General features: G+C 50.5%; 1 protein-coding gene across 3 annotated transcripts in view; it reads left to right on the top strand.

The window, feature by feature from the left end:
* The first annotated feature begins 1747 nt into the window (after positions 1-1747).
* SGSM1 (small G protein signaling modulator 1) overlaps positions 1748-18579 on the top strand; it is a 78277-nt gene continuing 61445 nt past the window's right edge. Inside the window, exons 1-2 of one of the 3 annotated variants that reach the window (XM_079943157.1) lie at positions 1748-1843; positions 1941-1984. In XM_079943157.1, the coding sequence (XP_079799283.1) occupies positions 1825-1843; positions 1941-1984 (63 nt within the window). In that variant the 5' untranslated portion in view covers positions 1748-1824. Of the gene's footprint in view, positions 1844-1940; positions 1985-5480; positions 6736-16459; positions 16546-18579 lie in introns of those variants that run through there. The other 2 variants (XM_079943158.1, XM_079943159.1) reach the window with 2 other exon arrangements.

Raw genomic sequence — 18579 nt, 5'->3', positions numbered from 1 at the left:
ACCCGTCTGGGCCCTCCCTCTCTGCTTTGCCTACTTTATTTTTCTCCAGAAGCTTCCATCCTACTATATCATCTGCTTATTTATTTTGTTGTCTATTCCCTAAGCCCCACAAAGTGAGGCATTTTGTCTGTCTTGCTCACTTCAGTATCCCTAGCACAGTAACCTGGCACATAGTAGGTGCTCAATAAATATAGATCTGAGATGCATCCTGGGTGGATGCAGTCAGGAACTTTGCGGAACAAACCTTGGTCCCAAAGAGCCCATTGCCTGCCCAGCCCTGGAGATCCTGGCTGACAGGTGCCCCTATTGGGGTCCTGCCAGGACCCCACTCTCCCAATGACCTGCATGTGGGGGAGGGAGCCCCTCAAGGCCTGGCATCTCCTGGATGGAGAACCAGTGTGCCTTGGAAGATTCTTAATAATACCGCATACCTCAAAGATATGGCGGCTTCAGTTCCAGATCATCACAAAAAAAGCGTGAATAGCAAAATAAAGCAAGTCACACAAATGTTTCAGTTTCCCAGTGCTTATAAAAGTTATGTTTATACTATACTGCAGTCCATTAAGTGTGCAATAGCATTATGTCTAAAAAAATGGACATATCTTAATTTCAAAATACTTTATTGCTAAAAACTGCTGTCATGCAAGCCTTCATTGAGGAGTCAATCTTTTTGCAGGTGGAAGGTTTGAAATATTGTGAGAATTACCAAAATGTGACAGAGACACAAAGGAAACGAATGCTATCAGGAAAATAGCACCAATACACTTGCTAAATTCAGGGTTGCCACAAACTTTCCATTTGTAAAAAACAAAACCCACAATATCTGCAAAGTGCAGTAAAGGGTATAAGACACAAGCAATACTTTAGTTGAAAATAGACTGAAATCTATAAGTTGACTGGGAAAATGTGAACACTGACTGGATATTTGTTGTTATTAAGAATTTAGTGTTAGTTTTTAGGTCTGATAATGAGATTGGGGTTTTGTTGTAAACAAAAAGAGTTCTTATATTTCAGAGATACACTGAAATATTTATAGATGAAATGATAATGGTGTCAGGGGGTAGGACACAAATGAGGTATAAAAAAGAAAAGATTGGCTGTATATTAATAACTGGGGCCATCCCCAGTTATAATAAATCCGGTTTATTATGCTATTCTCTCTACTTTTATATATGTTTGAAAATGTCCATGGTAAAGTTTTTAAAATGAAAAAAAAAGCAAAGCAGAATAAAACGAGGTATGCCTGTAATAATAATAATAACAACAACAACAGTAATAGTAGCAGCACAGCTATCTTTTATGGTTGCTGGCCTTTTTTTCCTAGGTGTGTGCTAAGCACTTTACATTCAGTACTTCATTTAAGTCTCATATTATTCCCATGAGGTGATCATATTATACCCACTTTAAAGATAAGAAAACCGAAGCTAGTAGAGTGTCGATAGTAGCCCCACCGTCTCCCGCCACTTCCAAGCCTGGCACACAGCAGACATTGAATAAATGATGCTGTCCTTCCCGGCCGCATAGAAGGCGGGTGGGCATGGACGTGTGGGGGCGGTCCCTCAGGAGGGAGGTCCAGGCGCGGGATGCGCGGGACGCGCCGGATGCGCGGGGGTGAGCGTGTGTGTCGGGCCGCGCGGAGCCTCAGCTAGGGCCTGGGCGGCCCAGCGTGGCTCTTCGGAGGGTGGGGCAGCCGCGGCCCGGCCTGACGTCTGGCGCCTTGACCGTCACTCGGCGCTCGCCCCGCCCCGCCGCGGCCGCAGCAGCCGGGAGAAGCCCCTAGGAGCCACCGCCGCCGGCCGCACTTGGATCGCAGCGGGCGCAGCCATGGCTTCAGGGCTGGCGGGTAAGGGGACGCGGGGCGCGGGGGCGGCGGGAGGGCAGCCCCGAGCCGCGGCCCCCAGCCCTCGGCTGAGCGGCAGTTCCCCCGTGTCACCCCACAGAGGCGGAGACCCGGCAGAGGTTGCTGCGCACCGTCAAGAAGGAGGTAAGTGCCGGGCGGGGGCCGGGGGCGCGACCCACAGGGAAGGGAGCCACCGCAGCCAGCCCGGAAAGCGTCTGCAAAGGAGCGGTGGCCTCCTGGGGTGTGGAGCTACCCTGCGTGGGTGCTGACCCCACGGGGCTAGAAGCGGGTGAGCTTGGGGGTGAGATTATTGGTGGGGGGCCCTGGGTGTTTTTGTGCTGTGTGCAGGGGCGACTGCTGTGTGAGGGTCCTCCAGGTGGAGGCACACCTGGATGTGTCTGAGTAGGACCCCCTCTTGTGGAAGAGCAGGTTGGTGGGTCTCGCCAAGGTGAGAAAAGCACTTGGCGGGGCTGACAGGGCATGTTGCTGGGGGCGGGCTGGATGGGACTGCAGCAGGAGCACGAGACTTTGGGAAAGGGGAGGAAGTCACTACGGGGAAATAAAGCTCCCCACCTACCCCTCCCCGAAATTCTCAGTCCTTGGAGCCACCCCCAGGAGCCAGGGAACTCCCTCCCTGAGAGTCCCAGGTCAGTGGGTTACTCCATTTGAGGCATGTGTGCATGCTCCCCTGGCAGGCAGGTCCCCCCTGACCCCCACCCCACCCCACCCTCGAACGAGGGTGAGAATTAGTCAGGGTTCAGCTGCCCCTCTGCCCCTTCACTCTCCCTGGGGTTAGACGGAAGCCCAGTCTAGCCTTAGAGTTAATAGTTCATGACTTCTCGGAGAGTGGGAGAATCTATAGTGATGGGTGCCTGGGGAAGCATTTAGATGCCTGGACTGCGTGTGTTTTTTTGTGTGTGTACGTGCATGCACATGTCTGTGTGGGTGAGGACATGTAGCTGTGAGTATGTGTATCTGAGAACATGTGTGCATCTGCCTGGAGATATCTAAGTGTATCTCTATGTGTACATGCATCCGTGTGTCTGTGTGTTTATCTGTTTTTGTGATTATGATGTGTATCTGTGTGATGTGGGAATCTCTGTGAATGAGTGAGGTTGTGACTGTGTGTGTGCATGTGACATGGGATGCATGAGTCTGTGTGTGAATGAGTGAGCTGTGACCATGTGTGTATGAGTGAGGCTGTGTCCATGTGTGTGCATCGCCCTCCTCATGTCACCCGCATCCCTCCACGTGGGACCCCATTGCTGCTGAGCCTGCCTCACATCTGCATCCTAAGTGCTCAGCCCTAGACCAGGAATGGCCGCAGACCTCGGGGGCTGACCTGATCCTGTGCCTCTGTGTATGTTGAGGGTGTCAGTATCTGGTAACAGTGCTGTCCACCAAGAAGCCCCTCCCCGCACGGTGGCAGATACCACCAAGGGCAGCCTGGAGGCTGGAACCTGTTGCTGCCCCTCCCCGCTTGGGGAGCGTGGGCATGTGTCTGTGCATATGTCTCAGTGTGTGGCATGTCCCATTGTTGCTAAAAGAATCAGCTCCAGGCTGACTGCCCATTCTAGCGTTTCTGAATAAGGAGACATACAGGCTACACGGAATCCCTCAGAAAGGCCCAGAACTTTTCAGCTCAGGCCTCTTAGAGACCCCTGTGGGGACCTGAAGAAAGCTCTGTCTAGACCCTCTTTCCATCAAAACCTACATATTCTGATTGTTTTGGGGGGAAGTGTGTATAGACCTCCCGCCCAAAACCCTTCAGGTTAAAAACATACAATTTTTTTGTTCATTGTTTAATTAAACCTAGGTGTAATATGTGCTCCCCAAATGTTTTCACCTGGAGTGGCTGTGTTTTTAAGGAAATGCTTGACTGGTTCAACAAGAGGTTGGGGGAGGGGACCTACAGGCAGAAGAGCTTGTGAACATCTTGGAGGGAGTGCTTCCCTGGTTCTGGGCAGGCCTCCAGCTGGGGCCCTGAACCCAGCTCTGCTACCAGCTCCCTCGATGCCCTGGACAAGTTCCTTCCCCTCTCAGGGACACAGTTTCCATATCTGGAGGAGGGAGCATTGGTTCAGTGTCCCTGGAGGTCCCATCCATGTCAGTCTAGTTTGGGTTATTGGCCAGGCTGTGGGGGACTTTTCCCCTGGTGGCCAGCGGTCTGAGGCCGCATTCTCTCTCCTGAGAGCAGCTGAGTTTGGGGCTTGCGCTGAGCTTTCTGCCTGGCTCGAGGCTGAGGCCATCTCCTGGTCAGAGGGACCTCTTGGCATCCTGCTTGATGCCTGGGTGGGGGGCAGGGGGGGCGGAGTGCAGAGGCAGAACGTTGCAAGTTTCGGCAAAGGACCTCGAGTGCCCATTGACCCCGATCTGCAATCAGAAGGCAAGACTTATAGTTGCAAGTTGATAGCTGTTTCTAAATTTTGCATTTCGTGGGGCACATTGTTTTAGTAATTAGTGCTTCCACTTTCTGGGGGCTACTCTGTGCCGTATCCTGTGTGCACAGTAATTTTATGAAGTGAATGAGGTTGTTCCCATTTTCAGACAAGGAAACTGAGGCTCAGAGAGGAGGAGTGAATTCCTCAAGAGCACACAGCCCAGAAGGGACTTATCCCCCTGGTCTGTCTGGTGTTAGAGCCAGGCTGTCTTACCCCCTAAATCACAAACATGCCCATCCACATCTACACAGTGCCACAATCTCAGCATGTGTGGGTGGTATAATTTCCATTGTACAGATAAGAAAACTGGCCCAGAGAGAGTAAGCGAAGTGTTTCAAGGGCACAGAACCAGTGAAGGGGAACAGTCTTCTGTCTGTGAGCCCCCTGTTCAGCATGGGTGCCCCCAAGGGCGTGGTGACAAATCCATGCCCCCCAAAGCAGATCTCCTCTCTCCTTTCCTTCCTCTGCCTACCTCTTTGGAGAGCATCTCCAATGGAATGGTGAAGGGGAGCTCTTTGCTTAGAAAACTGGGAATTGATTGAGGTCTTCCTTCTCTCCACCCTCTGGGTTCAGAACCACATCCCTGCCTGTCACAGCCTCGCCCAGAGGCCCCTCCCATCCTTCTTTCTGGAAGGGGCGGCTTAACAGTCAGTTTCTGTAGATAAGCCAAGCAGGTCTGCAAACTTTGTCTGAGCCACTGAAGCTACAAAGGCTAGTAGAGCCTGTGGGGCTGGAAGTTCCATCTAGTGCTGACTCAGCTGGGCTCTGTGGATCCCACAGTGAACAAGATCGGCCCTGCCCTCTGGGGGCTTACATTCCAGTACGGTGGACAGACCCTGACAGACATCCGAATGTAATTAAAAGGATGATTGCAGGCTGTGCACTGAGGTCTGAAGTAGAAGCACTTGGCATCACAAGAACATATAACTGCATGCAGGTGGCTCAGGAGGGCCTCTCGGAGGAAGTGATGTTTAAGAAGATGTGTGAAGGATAAGTAGGCTTTTTAGGTGAAGGTATGAGGTAGCAAGAGACAGAGGAAAACCATTCCTGGCAGAGGGAACTGCACATGCAAAGACTTTGTGGCTGGAGGGAGCACTACAGACAAGGAATGGAAGGACTAGGAAGTGGCTGGAGTGCAGAGAGAAAGGACAATGGTGCCACATGCAGAGGGGGCAGAGCATGTGGTCCTCTCCTAAAAGCAAGAGGAAAGGAGTGGGGAGGACATGAGGAATATGGAAAGAAGAGGGTGGAGCCGAAACTCATTGCTTATCAATTGTACAACTTGGACAAGCATCTGTCTTTACCTTCACACGTATCTGGGTTTCAGTTTATTCATAATGGGGGTGAAAATTACTCACCTATCAGGGTAAACCATGTGAAAACACCCACCACGTTAGTCTGAGCTTCTCCAGGACAGGAATCTTTTTATTTTCTGTCTCCCCAGCACCACCCAGGGAAAGCTGGGGACAGCGTGGCCTCAGCATAATTTCCTCCAGTTAAATCCAACCAACTCTATCCTGGCTCCTTCCTGGCTCGATTAGCCCTCCCCTCCTTTTCCCTCCCCGCCTCCACCCCTTAATTTTGTTTTGGTTCCCAGAGCCTCAGGGACTGGCTTCCCGTTGCCATGACGACTGCCACTAAAGGAGCTAGCCACGTGACACGAGTTGATAAGGGAAGCAGAGTGTCTAACTGCCTTGTTTTCCTGCCTCAGGGCTGGGCCTGGGAGGCCTCTTAATTGGAGGGGAGAAGGCAGGGGCTTGTGGGCGGGAGGAGAGACCCTGGGAAAGAGGCAGGGCGATGAGGTGGGTGCTAGAGAGGAAGCTACGCTCTGCACACTGGAGCTGGTGTGAGGGCTGTCCTGGGGAGCCATCCTCACAGTGGCTGAGCTGGGCTTGTCTGGGGACTCAGCCTCCCAGCTCCTGAGTGGGGGATCATGAGAGGGGAGGTAGGTGGGACGTGTTGAGAAGGTTGGAGGAAATCAAGAGGGAAACAGCTGATGTTAGTACTAGGACCCTGTGGTGGTGTCAGTCTAACCCGGTGGCTCTTAGTGAAGGAGGGGGCACAATTTTGCCCCCCAGGTAGGATTGCCAGATAACATACAGGTCACACAGTTAAATCCAAATTTCAGATAAACAACAAACAGTTTTTTAGAATGAGTATGTATTGCTAAATCTGGCAACCCTACCCCAGGGGACATTTGGCAACATCTGGAGACATTTTTGGTTGTCATAGCTGCGGGTGCTACTGGCATCTAGTGGGAAGAGACCAGGAATGCTGCTCAACATCCTACAGAGCACAGGACAGCCCCCATCACAAGGGAGTATCCAGCTCAGAACAGCACTACTTTGCTGATTGGTCCCCACATGCCACCTTCTTTACTCAGAAAGACAGCCCTAAGAGGGAGAATAACCATCTCCTTCACTTTATAGAAGAGGACCTGGAGGCACAGAGACGGTAAGCAGCTCACTTTAAGGTTGCACAGCCAGCCTGTGGAGAAGCCACATTCTCAGGATCTGAAGGGTGATCCTGAGAGGTAGGGAGCTACAAGCTACAGCAGAGTCCCCGGAAGCAGGCTTGGGGGTCAGATGTGTGTAGGGGAAGGAGATGAGTCAGGAAAGGTCCATTAGCCCCAGCTTGTGCAGGGCTGTGGATGGCAGGCGGCAGCCTTTGCTCCATCAGATAGTAGGGAGCTCTAGAAGATTTATGAACAGGGGAGGTCTTGCTTGGAGTTGTACTTCAGGAAGTTTCATTTGGCAGCAGGGGCCAGGACAGACCCTTTCTGCCAGCTCTTAGAAGAAAACTTCCTCTCTTCTTTCCTTCTTTCCACAAATATTTATTGAGCATCTACTAGGTGCCAGGCACTGTTGTAGGAACTGCAGATTGAGAAGTGAACAAAGCAACATCCCTGCTCACGTGCTCCCGTGAAGCTTACAGTCTAGTTAGGGGACAGATAACACAATAAATATAGTGACAGGAGCTATGAGGAAAATAAAGCAGGAAAGGTGGTGGAGAGTGGTGAGAAGCGCGCTCCAGAGGGGGCACTCTGGGATGGCCTTTCTGACAGGGTGACATTGTCTGCTTGGCAGACGTCTGTGGGAAGGGTGTTCCTGACAGAGGGAACAGCATATACAAAGCCCTTGAGTGGGGAACAGTGAATAGCGAGGAGGCCAGCGAGGCTGGAGCAAAGGGAAAAAGAATGAAGGAGGATGAGATGAGGTCAGAGAAGGAACAGGAGGCCCATCGTGCAGGGCCTGTGGCCCTCGGAAGCTTTGGCTTTTACTCTGAGTGAGATGGGAGCCGTGGGGGGATTTTGAGCATGGGGGGAGTGTGAGTTCACCTATGTGTGGCTGCAGGCAGGCAATACATGGAGGGGACAAATGAGGATACAAAGTCATTAGGCAAGAGAGGAAACTTCTATCTAGTTCTTTCCGAGCTTTCCATTCTTGGGCTGGAAATTACAGCCCCACACTCCTCTGCTGGGCCAAGTGGAGGTTCCGAAAACGCTTGCTGATCGAATGAACAAAAGCAGGAATACTGGATGGGATATTTTGGGGCTCCCTGTTGCTTGCAGGGTTGACTCAAATCAGTTGGTGTGTGTCGTGTTTTCGAACTTAAAACGGCAGAAGTTCTCATGAATAATGCAGCTATATCCACACATAGTCTGGTTTGATGCTTTTTTTGTATCTCTGGCAATGCGGCTTCCGGGAGCTTTGGATAGTGGTGGGCTTGGGTTCGATGTGATGGGGGTGGCAGGAGGGACTCTGGCTTTCCTGCCTAGATATGTCTCCCGTGAAGTCTGGCTGGGTCCCCCCTGCAGTAACCTCCTGAGGGGCTCTGCGAGAGGGTGGTAGCTTTTGCTGCTGGTTGGCAGGTGGGAAAGTGCATTTCTGTCACCCAGTTGGACCCACAGTTGTTGGCTGCAGACCCCAGGATGGGAGGTGAGGACACCTGAGTCCTTGTCCCAACTCTGCGTCTAACGACCTGTGGCCTCCTAGCGGGTCCCTTCTCCCTGTCTCATTCTCCTGCTTTTTAAGTGGACAAGGTCGGACGGCTCAGGGATTCTAAGAACATCGAGCCATCTAATTTGACCGGCATCTCTTTACAAGAGCCAAGTCTCTCCTGTGTTTTCTCTACTCTGAATTTGCCAAGTCTGTATTTAAGACTTATTATACTCAGTAGCTGATAAGACTTTTGGGGAGCCTTCACTCAAGGAAAACAAGGGCTCGACTAAAGCCATTCTGATGGGATCAAGTTTTTTTAAACAGCATTTACTGAGCATTTTATATGAATGACTTCATTTAAGTATCTCAGTGCCCCGTGGAGTGGATAAAACGTTCTCCCTAATAGAAAAGGATATTGAGGCACAGAGATGGCAAGTAACACCCGTGCGGTCGTGGAGACTGTAAGTGGTACAGCTCGGGGGTCTGGCTCCAGGACCCAGCTCTGCGCTCTGGAGCCAAAACCAATGTGGTTATAAGCTGTGACGAGAGTGTGGAGTTAGGGATAAGGCCAAGCTTTGGAGCCAGACAGCCTTGAGTTCAGGTGGCAGCCCTGCCGTTTAGGAGCTGTGGGAATCTCTCTGGCTTGAGTTTCCTTGTGTATCAGATGGCCAGGGCATCATCTACCACTCGTTTATGCTGTCACACGGGGGGTTTGACAGTATTTGTGGAGGGACCAGGCACAGTGCTTGGCTCACGCAGTTAAGAGTGAGATGGAACTCGTTTGCAGAAGGACATTTTGCTGCCCTTTCTGGTCACGTTGAACTTGCAGATGCCCTCAGCATGGGATCTTGATCTCCTTGGGTAAGCCTCGGGCTGGGGGGTGCCAGGACCACAGCAGCGGTGCTGTAGCCTAGGAAGGGGATCCAGCGGGACTGAGCCCTTGAGTAGGAGTCTGCAAGGCTGAGTCTTGACTGATGGCATTGCCATCCTCGGTGGGCAGCTGGAGGTTCCCTCTGTGTCTGACTGCTCATCGGCCCCCATGGAGGTAATCCCTCAGCCTCAGGAGGTCAGAAACCCTCGTGAGCCTGCTGGCCCTGCCGCTTAGCTGCTGTGAGCCCCCAGGTGAGGCAGCTAGGAGGGCTGAACTCCAATGGGGGCAGCGTATTTTTCTTTCTTTTAGTAGTACAAGAAGATAGGAGATGAATAGTTTTTTTGTGCTTTTTCTTTACAAAATCTTGAAGGAACTCAGATTCTGGGCATTTGTGAAGGACAGTAACAGGTCCTATTGCCGTAGACCCCATACAAAAATCGGATAACTGAAGCCCCAAGAGATCAAGGGACTTGGCGATACTTGGGGCATTGAATGAATTCTCCTCTAATTATTGTTATTTAGTGAATTATGTTGAAATAGAAAGTTAGAATTAGAGCAGCTATCATTTCTTTTTTTTTTAAGAAATAAAGACATTTTTACTGCTACCATTTGTTAAACGCTACTCTAAGTGCTTTACTCTGTCTCATTTAATCCACAAAGCAATTTTCCTATAGAGTAGGTACAGAATAGCAACTCCTCTTTACTGAAGAGGAAATTGAAGCTCATAGAGGTTGAGAAACGAGACTAAGTAAGGTCACACAGCTGCAAAGCAGCAGAGCAGGGTATTTTAGCCAGCCCCGTCCAATTCAAGTTGGATGATAACTTGCTAAAAAAAAACTAGTTAAAACAGTAAATAAACATATAAATATAAAGCAGAAAGGGAAAGAGAGGCTAAGAAATGGATCTATTGGTTCAAGGGTTTGGGAAGTTTGTAGTGATCCAGCTTTATGTACAGCTGTATCCAGGGGTTCCAGTGATGTTATCAGGACCATCTCTCTCCATCTCTCTGTGCTGCTTTTGTCTGTGTAAGCTTTATGCTTCCTCTCTATGGGGAGGTAGAGGGTTGCCCAGCCGCTCTCAGGAAACAATATGCCAGCTTGACATGGAGACAAACAGAGCTTCTCCTTCCCCACGGTTCTAGCAGAAGTCTTAGGATTACATCTCATCCGACCAGCCTGGGTCATGTGCTCCTTTTGCGCCAATGGCTGTGGGATGGATTGCTCTGATTGGTCAAGCCTGGAGGGGTGAAGTGTGGAGTCAGCCCTGTGAGAGTAAAGGAGGGGACCCAGAGGAGAGTCAAGGTGAAATGACCAGACAGGGAGATGGTAACTAGGCCAACAAACCACAGACATCCACCTTCACAGCCTGAGGGTCCTGCATTTGGAGCTCAGCCCCTAACAGTAGAGGTGGCCACTCTGATGCTCCGTGCCTGGCTGTGATCCCAAGTGCTGCCTGGGGACCTGCTGTGCGCAGGTGTCTGCTGGATCAGAGATTTTTACTCTGGGGTGTGCAAAACCCTGAAATTGTACAAACACTTTGTACTTGCTGTATGGAGAGGGTATCCTCCATCATCCTCAGGACCTGTAGAGGATCCACAACCCAGATACCCTAATACAGTTGGTGTCCTTTAATATGGTTTTAAATAAACCTTTCACAGATTAAAAAAAAAAACAAAACATCCTGAAAGATGCTGGGATACAAAGGTGAATACAGTACAGTTTCCCAACCTCCACGTGCTCAGAAATGAAATAGTGTCTCCTAATTTCTAACCCAGTGAGTCCTCTAATAATAATATCAATCTCTAATAATAATCATAATGAGCATTATTGGGCACCTACTATATTCTAGACCTGCACTGTCCAATGTGGGCTACTAGTCACGTGTGCCTATTTACATTTAAATCAAGTAAAATTACATTTTAAATACTGTTCCTCAACGGCACTAGGCACGTTTCAATAGCCCCACGTGGCTAGTGATACCATATTGGACGATACAGGGATACAGCATGTCCAGAAAGTTCTATCATATTCTAGACGTTGTGCTAAGTGCTTTATATCCATTAACATATTTGATCTTTAAAAAATCCTTAATAAATAGGACCTACCCCTACCTCAGAGGTAGGGATAGGTCCTATTTATTGTCCCATTTTACAGATGAGTAAACTGAAGCACAGAGCAAGTGAAGTGACTTGCCCAAGGTCGGAGAGCCCGTAAGAACCAGGATTCTAACCCAGCCCTTAAACACACTATCTCACTGCTTTTCCTCTTAAGGTTGGCTGGAGGTGGTGAGTCCATTTTCTGGTCCATCCTGAGTGTGAACCATCTGGGAATTCCGTTTCTTTCTTTCCTGCAGCCGCCCAGACCCCCAAATTCTGGGCAGCTTTCCAGAGAATCTCGGCACCCTCTGGAGTCCGTGTGTGCCTTCCTCATCCTTGAGGCCCGTGGGTCTGCGGAAACAGCGCATATTGCCAGGGGAGCCGCCACACGCAGTAGGCAGAGCAACCGGGAGAAAGCTGGCGGGTGTCCGTGGTGTGGGCTGAGAATGTGAAACACGCGGGCCCTTTTTCCTGGGGATGGGGGGCGGCCGGGGGATGGTCTTCAAGGCTTCTCCAAGTCCATCCGTGGCTGGGTGTGGGAGTGTTGGCCGGAGGGACCTTTTGGCCAGGATGTCCCCAGGTGAATGGTCTTAGAATCAGGCACTGGGGAAGACTCCTTGTCGAGGGGTCTGGGGCACCTGTGCGGGGTGGCGATGACAGACCTGTTGGTGGGAACCCCATTCTCAGCCCCGGAACACCTCTCCTTCCAGGCCCCGCTGGCTGGCGGGTCTTTCTGCTCTTCGGAAACAATGCCTGGTGCCTATTTATAGCACGTCAGTAAACTATTAACTGGGGCGGGACCGGCAGCAGCCCGGGAGAGGCATTTGCTTCTCCTGCAAGCCCCATAGCCACCTTTAGGGCGTTTAAGAGTGAGGAACCGAAGGGAGGGCTTTTCTAACCCTCTGAAAATCCACATGCCACCACTTCATCATTTATTTATTTATCCGCTCATTCCCATCACACGGATGGGACTGCAGAAGGACACCCCTGTGTCTTTGCCTTCCTTACCTGCGTGGATGTGGTGGGCAGGGTGGAAGGATGTGGGCGTGAGGGTGGGGCAGATCAGTCCTGGAACTGCAGAGGAGAGAGAATCCCGAAAAGGAAGCTTCGATCCATTCCCCGTGGTTGCTGAGGTCCTAGTGCCAGACACCTTCAGACCCCTGCTCTGCGAGGCCCCAGAGCGCCCTGCAGACCACACAGGCTGAAGGCGAGGAGGAGTCTCTTTGGAAGGAGACTCAGCCTGTTTGCCCAAAAGCTGAGACCCCTGCCGACATCCTCCATGAGTGGCAGAGTAAGGTAAAGACATCTTTTTAAGAAACAGACTTTATTTTTTTAGAGTAGTTTAGGTTCACAGTAAAAATTAAATGAAAAGTACAGAGATTTCCCTTACACTCCCCACCCCACACATGCACAGCCTTCCCCACTATGGACCCCCCACCAGCATGGGACGTTTGTTACAATGGAGGAATCTGCATTGACACATTATCACCCCAGGTTCATAGCTACGCTAGGATTCAGTCTTGGTGATGTGCATGCTATGGGTCTGGAATGCATAGGGACGTGTATCCACCATTAGAGCATCACACAGAACAGTTTCACTGCCCTAAAATCCTCTGTGCTCTACCCTATTCATCCTTCTCTCCCCCCAACCCCTGGCAACCACCCATCTTTTTACTGTCTCCATAGTTTTGCTTTTTCCAGAATGTCGTACAGTTGGAATCATACAGTACGTTGCCTTTTCAGAGTGGCTTCTTTCATTTAGTAATAAGCATTTCAGCTTGGACATTCTTTTCATGACTATGATTTTCCTTCGGGAACCGACGTGTGGCAGAGAGAGGGAGCTAGGAGGTGCCTGGCGAGCTGGGAGAGATGGGTCATGAAAGATGATGGCTGGGGCAGAGGTGGAGCTGGCAGGCGCTGCTGGACCCTGGCTGTGACTGACATTGGGCTTCACTGGACTGAGGGAGCTGGTGCATTGGCCACCTGGCTGCTAGCGTCCCCACTGTGACTTGGGACTCTGGAGCAGGAGACCTTGATTCAGATCCCAGCCTCTTCACAGGCCAGATGACCTTTGTCCCTCCCAGGTCTGCTGCTTCGTTGGAAAAATGAGAATAGTAGCAATGACACCTATATTATTGTGAATCTTTGGGCTCACATATGTAAAGCTCCTACCCAGCTTGTGGGAAGCATCCGTAGGTGTCTGTTGAATGAATGAATGAACCTACTGTGTGCCAGGGTCGGTGCAGAGCAGGTAGTCATGGGTTTGAATCCCTGCCCTGCCATTTGAAAACCTTGTGCTCTTGGAAAGTCATTTAATCTCACTGAGACTCAGTTTGCTCGTTTGTAAAATGAGGAGGCTAATTGTATCCATTTCTCCAAATTACCACAAGGATTGGATGAGATAAACCCCCTAAACACAGTGCCAGGCACACAGTGAGCACTTTATAAATAAATGCCGGTTGTTCTTACATAAAACAAATGCATAAAGCACCTACTATGTAGCTGCTATTGTGTTTAATGCTTTATATTGAGTTGTCTGAGGTGTTTATATATATTTTGGATATCAACCCCTTATCGGTCATATCATTTGCATATATTTTCTCCCATTCCGTAGGTTGTCTTTTTGTTTCGTCAGTGGTTTCTCTTGCTGTGCAAAAGCTTTTAAGTTTAATTAGGTCTCATTTGTTTATTTTTGCTTTTATTTCTTTTGCCTTCAGAGACAGATCCAAGATATATTGCTACAAAATGTATTATCTTATGCCTTTGAGACAATGCTAATATCTAATACAATTACTAATATAACACTAATATGAATAACACCATTTTATGGATGAGAATGCTGAGGCTCAGAGAAGGGACATGAGTTGCCCGAGATCATGCGTGCATGAGCTGGGATATGAATTCTGGAAGTTTGATTCCAGAGTCCAGTGCTCATGGCTGTGCAGTGGGTGTTACTCTAGGAGTTGGGAAAGGGAGGGGGCATCACATCAACTCGAGGGGGTCTCAGGAGGGAGTAAGAAGGTCACATTATCTGGTTCTGGAGCACTGGGTGGTTTTTCCAGAGCTGGAGGTGGATGTAAGGGTGGGTGGGCATGTCAGGTGGAGGGCACTGCAGAAGCGAATGTCAGGTGGTGGGAGTCACATGGGTCACACAGAAGGAATACACGTGTGACTGGGAAGGGACAGGATTTGGCAGGAAAGGCAGGTGGAGCCACACCATGGGAATAGTTATAGCTTGCCAGGCGGTCCCATCCAGCCCCCACATCTGTGTCTGTGCTTTGGAGCTTCCCAAAATATTCCTTTCCCTCCCCTCCCCGCCCCACCCATCAGCCCCAGCCCTGTTCCAGCCCCTCCCAACTCTCACCTCCTGCGTGCCTCGCCCATATCAAATTAAAAAATACAGAGCCGCCAGCTATTTCCATGTAGTGCTTTTCCCTGCCACACTGTCCATACATCTGTTCCTTCCTTTGAGCTCCAGGGCACCTCTGTGGGGGAAGTAGCAGGAGGAATTTTTTTTCCCTATGCTTTAGAGTTGGTGAATCCGAAGCCCAGAAAGTTCATTTCTACTTGTACTTCAGATCTTGAGCGTCACCTCCTGCAGGAAGCCCTCCCTGACCTCCCCACCCACCCAGTTTCCTTGTTATCTGTTCTCATAGAACCAAGTTCTTTCACTGCGGAGAACTGGTCTCACTTCGTCATTATCTACCCATTGGTGTGATTTAGTTAATGTCTTTCCACCTTGCTTGACTGTGACCTCCATGAGGACAGGGACTCTATCTGCTTGCCACCTAATGCTGCACACATAGGAGGCGCTCTGTGAATGTTGACTGACTGAGCAGTCAGTTTTGACAGTTTTGGTTCATGTGATACGTTATGGGAAGGCAGGTGTTAGCGGAACGTGGAAGAGGCGTGCTTATCCCCGCTTGGGGTATGGAAAGTCCAGGAAGGCTCCCAGGAGGAGGGGACCCCTGGGCAGTTAGCCAGCTGGAGCATGCAGGGAGGGGCATCTGGCAGAAGGCACCACCTAGGCAAAGGCGTGGAGGTGAGCCCATTGCGTTGCCTTTGGGGACCTGCGTTCTGAGGCAGAGCTGGAAATACTGGCCTCTTAAGGTATCGGCTTCTTGTTCTCAGCATCCGGGGTGCCTGCAGAGTGGCCCAGCCTATCCACCTCTCACCCCCCTCACCCCAGTCATTGTCGAGGGGGCCTTTGAGCCACCCCCCTTTTCTCCCCACTTTCCCCACATGCTGAGAGTTTTGTTTTGTTTTTTATTTATTTTTGGCTGCGTTGGGTCTTCGTTGCTGCACGCGGGCTTTCTCTAGTTGCGGCGAGCAGGGGCTACTCTTTGTTGTGGTGCACGTGCTTCTCATTGTGGTGGCTTCTCTTGTTGCGGAGCACGGGCTCTAGGCGCGTGGGCTTCAGTAGTTGTGGTGCGCTGGCTCAGTAGTTGTGGCTCACGGGCTCTAGAGCACAGCCTCAGTAGCTGTGGTGCACTGGCTTAGTTGCTCCGCGGCCTGTGGGATCTTCCCAGACCAGGACTCGAACATTGGCAGGTGGATTCTCCACCACTGCGCCACCAGGGAAGTCCCTGAGAGTTATTTTTAAAACCACTTCGAAGGCCCTCCAGGCATCCTAATCTAACGGTCCTCTCCACCGTGAGTTTCTTGTAGATGTAAGAGTCAGGCTGCCTAGGGGCCTCCATCTCAGAAGCTGTTGCTACCTAAGCATTACTCACCCACCTGCACCACCAGGCACCCACCACCTGAGACCCCAGCTGGTGTGCGGATGCTCTAAGGCCGCCGCCGAGCAGGTGGCAGCTCTGGTGATGTTTATTTAGGCCTCCTATGTGCCACAGGCACTGTGCTGGGTGCTTTAAACCAGGGGTCCCCGTGGCCCAAATGCAGCCTGTTTGTGTGCTGCCCTTGAGCCAGGAGTGCTTTTTACATTACAAAGGGTTGTGAAAACAAAAGAGACTCTGTGATGTAGACTGTACGTGGTCTAAAAAAGAGGTTTGCCAGATTTAGCAAATGAAAATTCAGAAAGCCCAATTACATTTGACTTTCAGGGAAACAGTAATGTTTTAGCAAAAGTATTTACCATTGGCTATTTGGAACATACTTATACCAAATATATATATGTATTTCTTGTTTATCTGAAATTTAGATTTTACTGGGCATCCTGTATTTTATATGGCACCGCTATCCTAAAGCCTGAAGTATTTGCTGTCTGACTTACTACAGAAGAAGTTTGCTGACCCCAGCCTTACACACATAGCAAACGAGATCAGGCATCCGAGGGGCTTAGGACACTGCCTGGAACCCAGCTCCATAAGCATCGGCTACTGGTATTCGTGTTATTGGTATAATCAAAGTGATCACCAAATATATATTGAACTGCTTGTCCGAGGGGCTCAAGGTTTACTTGGGAGAGACGGACACTGAACGAATAAATCCACAGACGTGTAGTGACGATCAGACTGTGATAAGTTCTAGGGTGCCATGCAAGAGACTCCGTTTTAGACAGGGCGGTTCTGAGCACTGTGCCTGTTTTGTCTGTGGAATCCTCACATAGCACCCCTGTGAGGTGGTGCAAACATCATCCCCATTTCACAGATGAGGAAACCGAGGCCCGAGGTCCCCCAGCGAACAGCAGAGCTGGAGTTTGACCTGGGCCTGGTGGCTCCCAAGCCCATGTTCTTACTCACGTCACTAAAATGCCTCCCTTTATATGGTGCCAGCTGTGTGCTGGGTCTCGTTTGAGGTCCCCTGCCTGTATTTTCCGTAATCCTTGTGACAGCCCTGCATACTGGGCCATGTGATTCCCATCGGGGCTTAGAGGAGTGAACACAAAACAGTGTGGAGAGTCAGGGAGGAGGAGCAAGTCGATTTGGAAGCTGGCAGGGTTCCAGGTGGGCAACATGAGGGTACCTGGGTGTGCGCAGGTGGCAGGTGTGAGGAGGAGAGACACAGGGCAGCCCGGGGAGCCACCAGGAGCCCCCCTTCCGGCTTTGCAGATTGGCCCGGATTTCCCTGTCTCCCTCCTGAGACTAATCCTCCTTTTATGCTGTTTAAATATTTGCAGGTAGAGGGAGGGAGGGATGGGGGAGGGCAGGGCATATTTCTGAATGGTTGCCGGGTGGGGCCAGCGGTGGGGTGGGGTAGGTGCTCTGAGGCCTGATGTGGAGGCACGGCTGGGCCACAGCCAGAGGAAGTTGGGGTTGGTGAATAGAGCTGAAAGGGCCCCTTAGCAATTGGCCATTCACCTAACTAACTAACCCTCATGGATATCCACCGTGGGCCACTCAGTGAACCTGACCGTCACTATCATGTCAAGAGTCATTGCTGTTTGTAGCATCCCTACTATGTGCCAAGTACAGTCTCCACGGTCTCATTCAAGCCTCACATTACCCCTGTGAGGTAGGGGTGCTAAGACCATCCACACCACTTTACAGATGGGGAAGCTTGTCTAGCATCATGTGGGCAGTGAGTGGCCAAGGATTGGACCCCAGGTCAGTGACTCCACCTCTTGGGCTCTTAGCCTCTCTCAACTGCCTCCTCACATCCTGTCCTTAGAGCTGAGAAGCTGGTTCCAAAAAGAGTGAGCTCCCCATCGTTGAAGAAATACAAGCAGTTGTTGGAGGACTCCTTAGAATGGAGCTGGAGAGGGATCACAGTTTCCTGACCACTGTGACCTTTGAGGTCCCCCTGCCTCTGAAGGGTCCCCACAGTGGGATGTAGTTGGCAGAGTCACATCCAGGTGACCCAGGTCTTCTGACTCCCAGTTCAGTGCTTCTTTCCATCCCCAAGTTGGGGGACACTGGAGAATCCCTCCTCACAGGTTTCTCAGCACCTTGGGGTTTCAGAGGGCCTGACCCAGCATTGGGCAGGGCTGGAGGCAGGGCTTCAGGTCAGGCCGTCAGACCTGGCTTCAAGTCCTGGCTGTGTGACCTACAGGCAAGTTGTATAGACTCTCTGTGCCTCACTTTATCCATCTCTAAAATGGGGATAATAATGCCCTCATGAGGATTAAATCAGACATTCTATACAGATCACCTGGCACTTCGTAGATGCTCTTAGTATACATTCTCTTTTATTCTAATAACAAAAGCAGAATGACAAAACAAAAGGAGAATAACAGAAGCATTTGGTTCACAGTGGCCTCTGCTTCTGCAGTGACAGACAAAGTATTTGTTAGAACAAAGGCCCTGGGTCTGAATCCTGCTGCCTCTGCATGACCTGGGTCAAGTTAGCTGATGTTTGTGTGTCAGTTTCCCCATCTATAAAATGGGAATAACTTGGGAAATGACCTCATTAAGGTTGTGCTTACAGATAGTCCCCGGAACACAGCGAGTGCCCAAAAAAGTGAGGGTAAGCTTTAGCGTCATAAAGCTTCT

The sequence above is a fragment of the Stenella coeruleoalba genome (assembly GCF_951394435.1).
Source record: "Stenella coeruleoalba genome assembly, chromosome: 14".
Classification (NCBI taxonomy): domain Eukaryota; kingdom Metazoa; phylum Chordata; class Mammalia; order Artiodactyla; family Delphinidae; genus Stenella; species Stenella coeruleoalba.
Note: the sequence above shows the minus strand (reverse complement) of the source record. Positions and strands in the feature narration are given on the sequence as shown.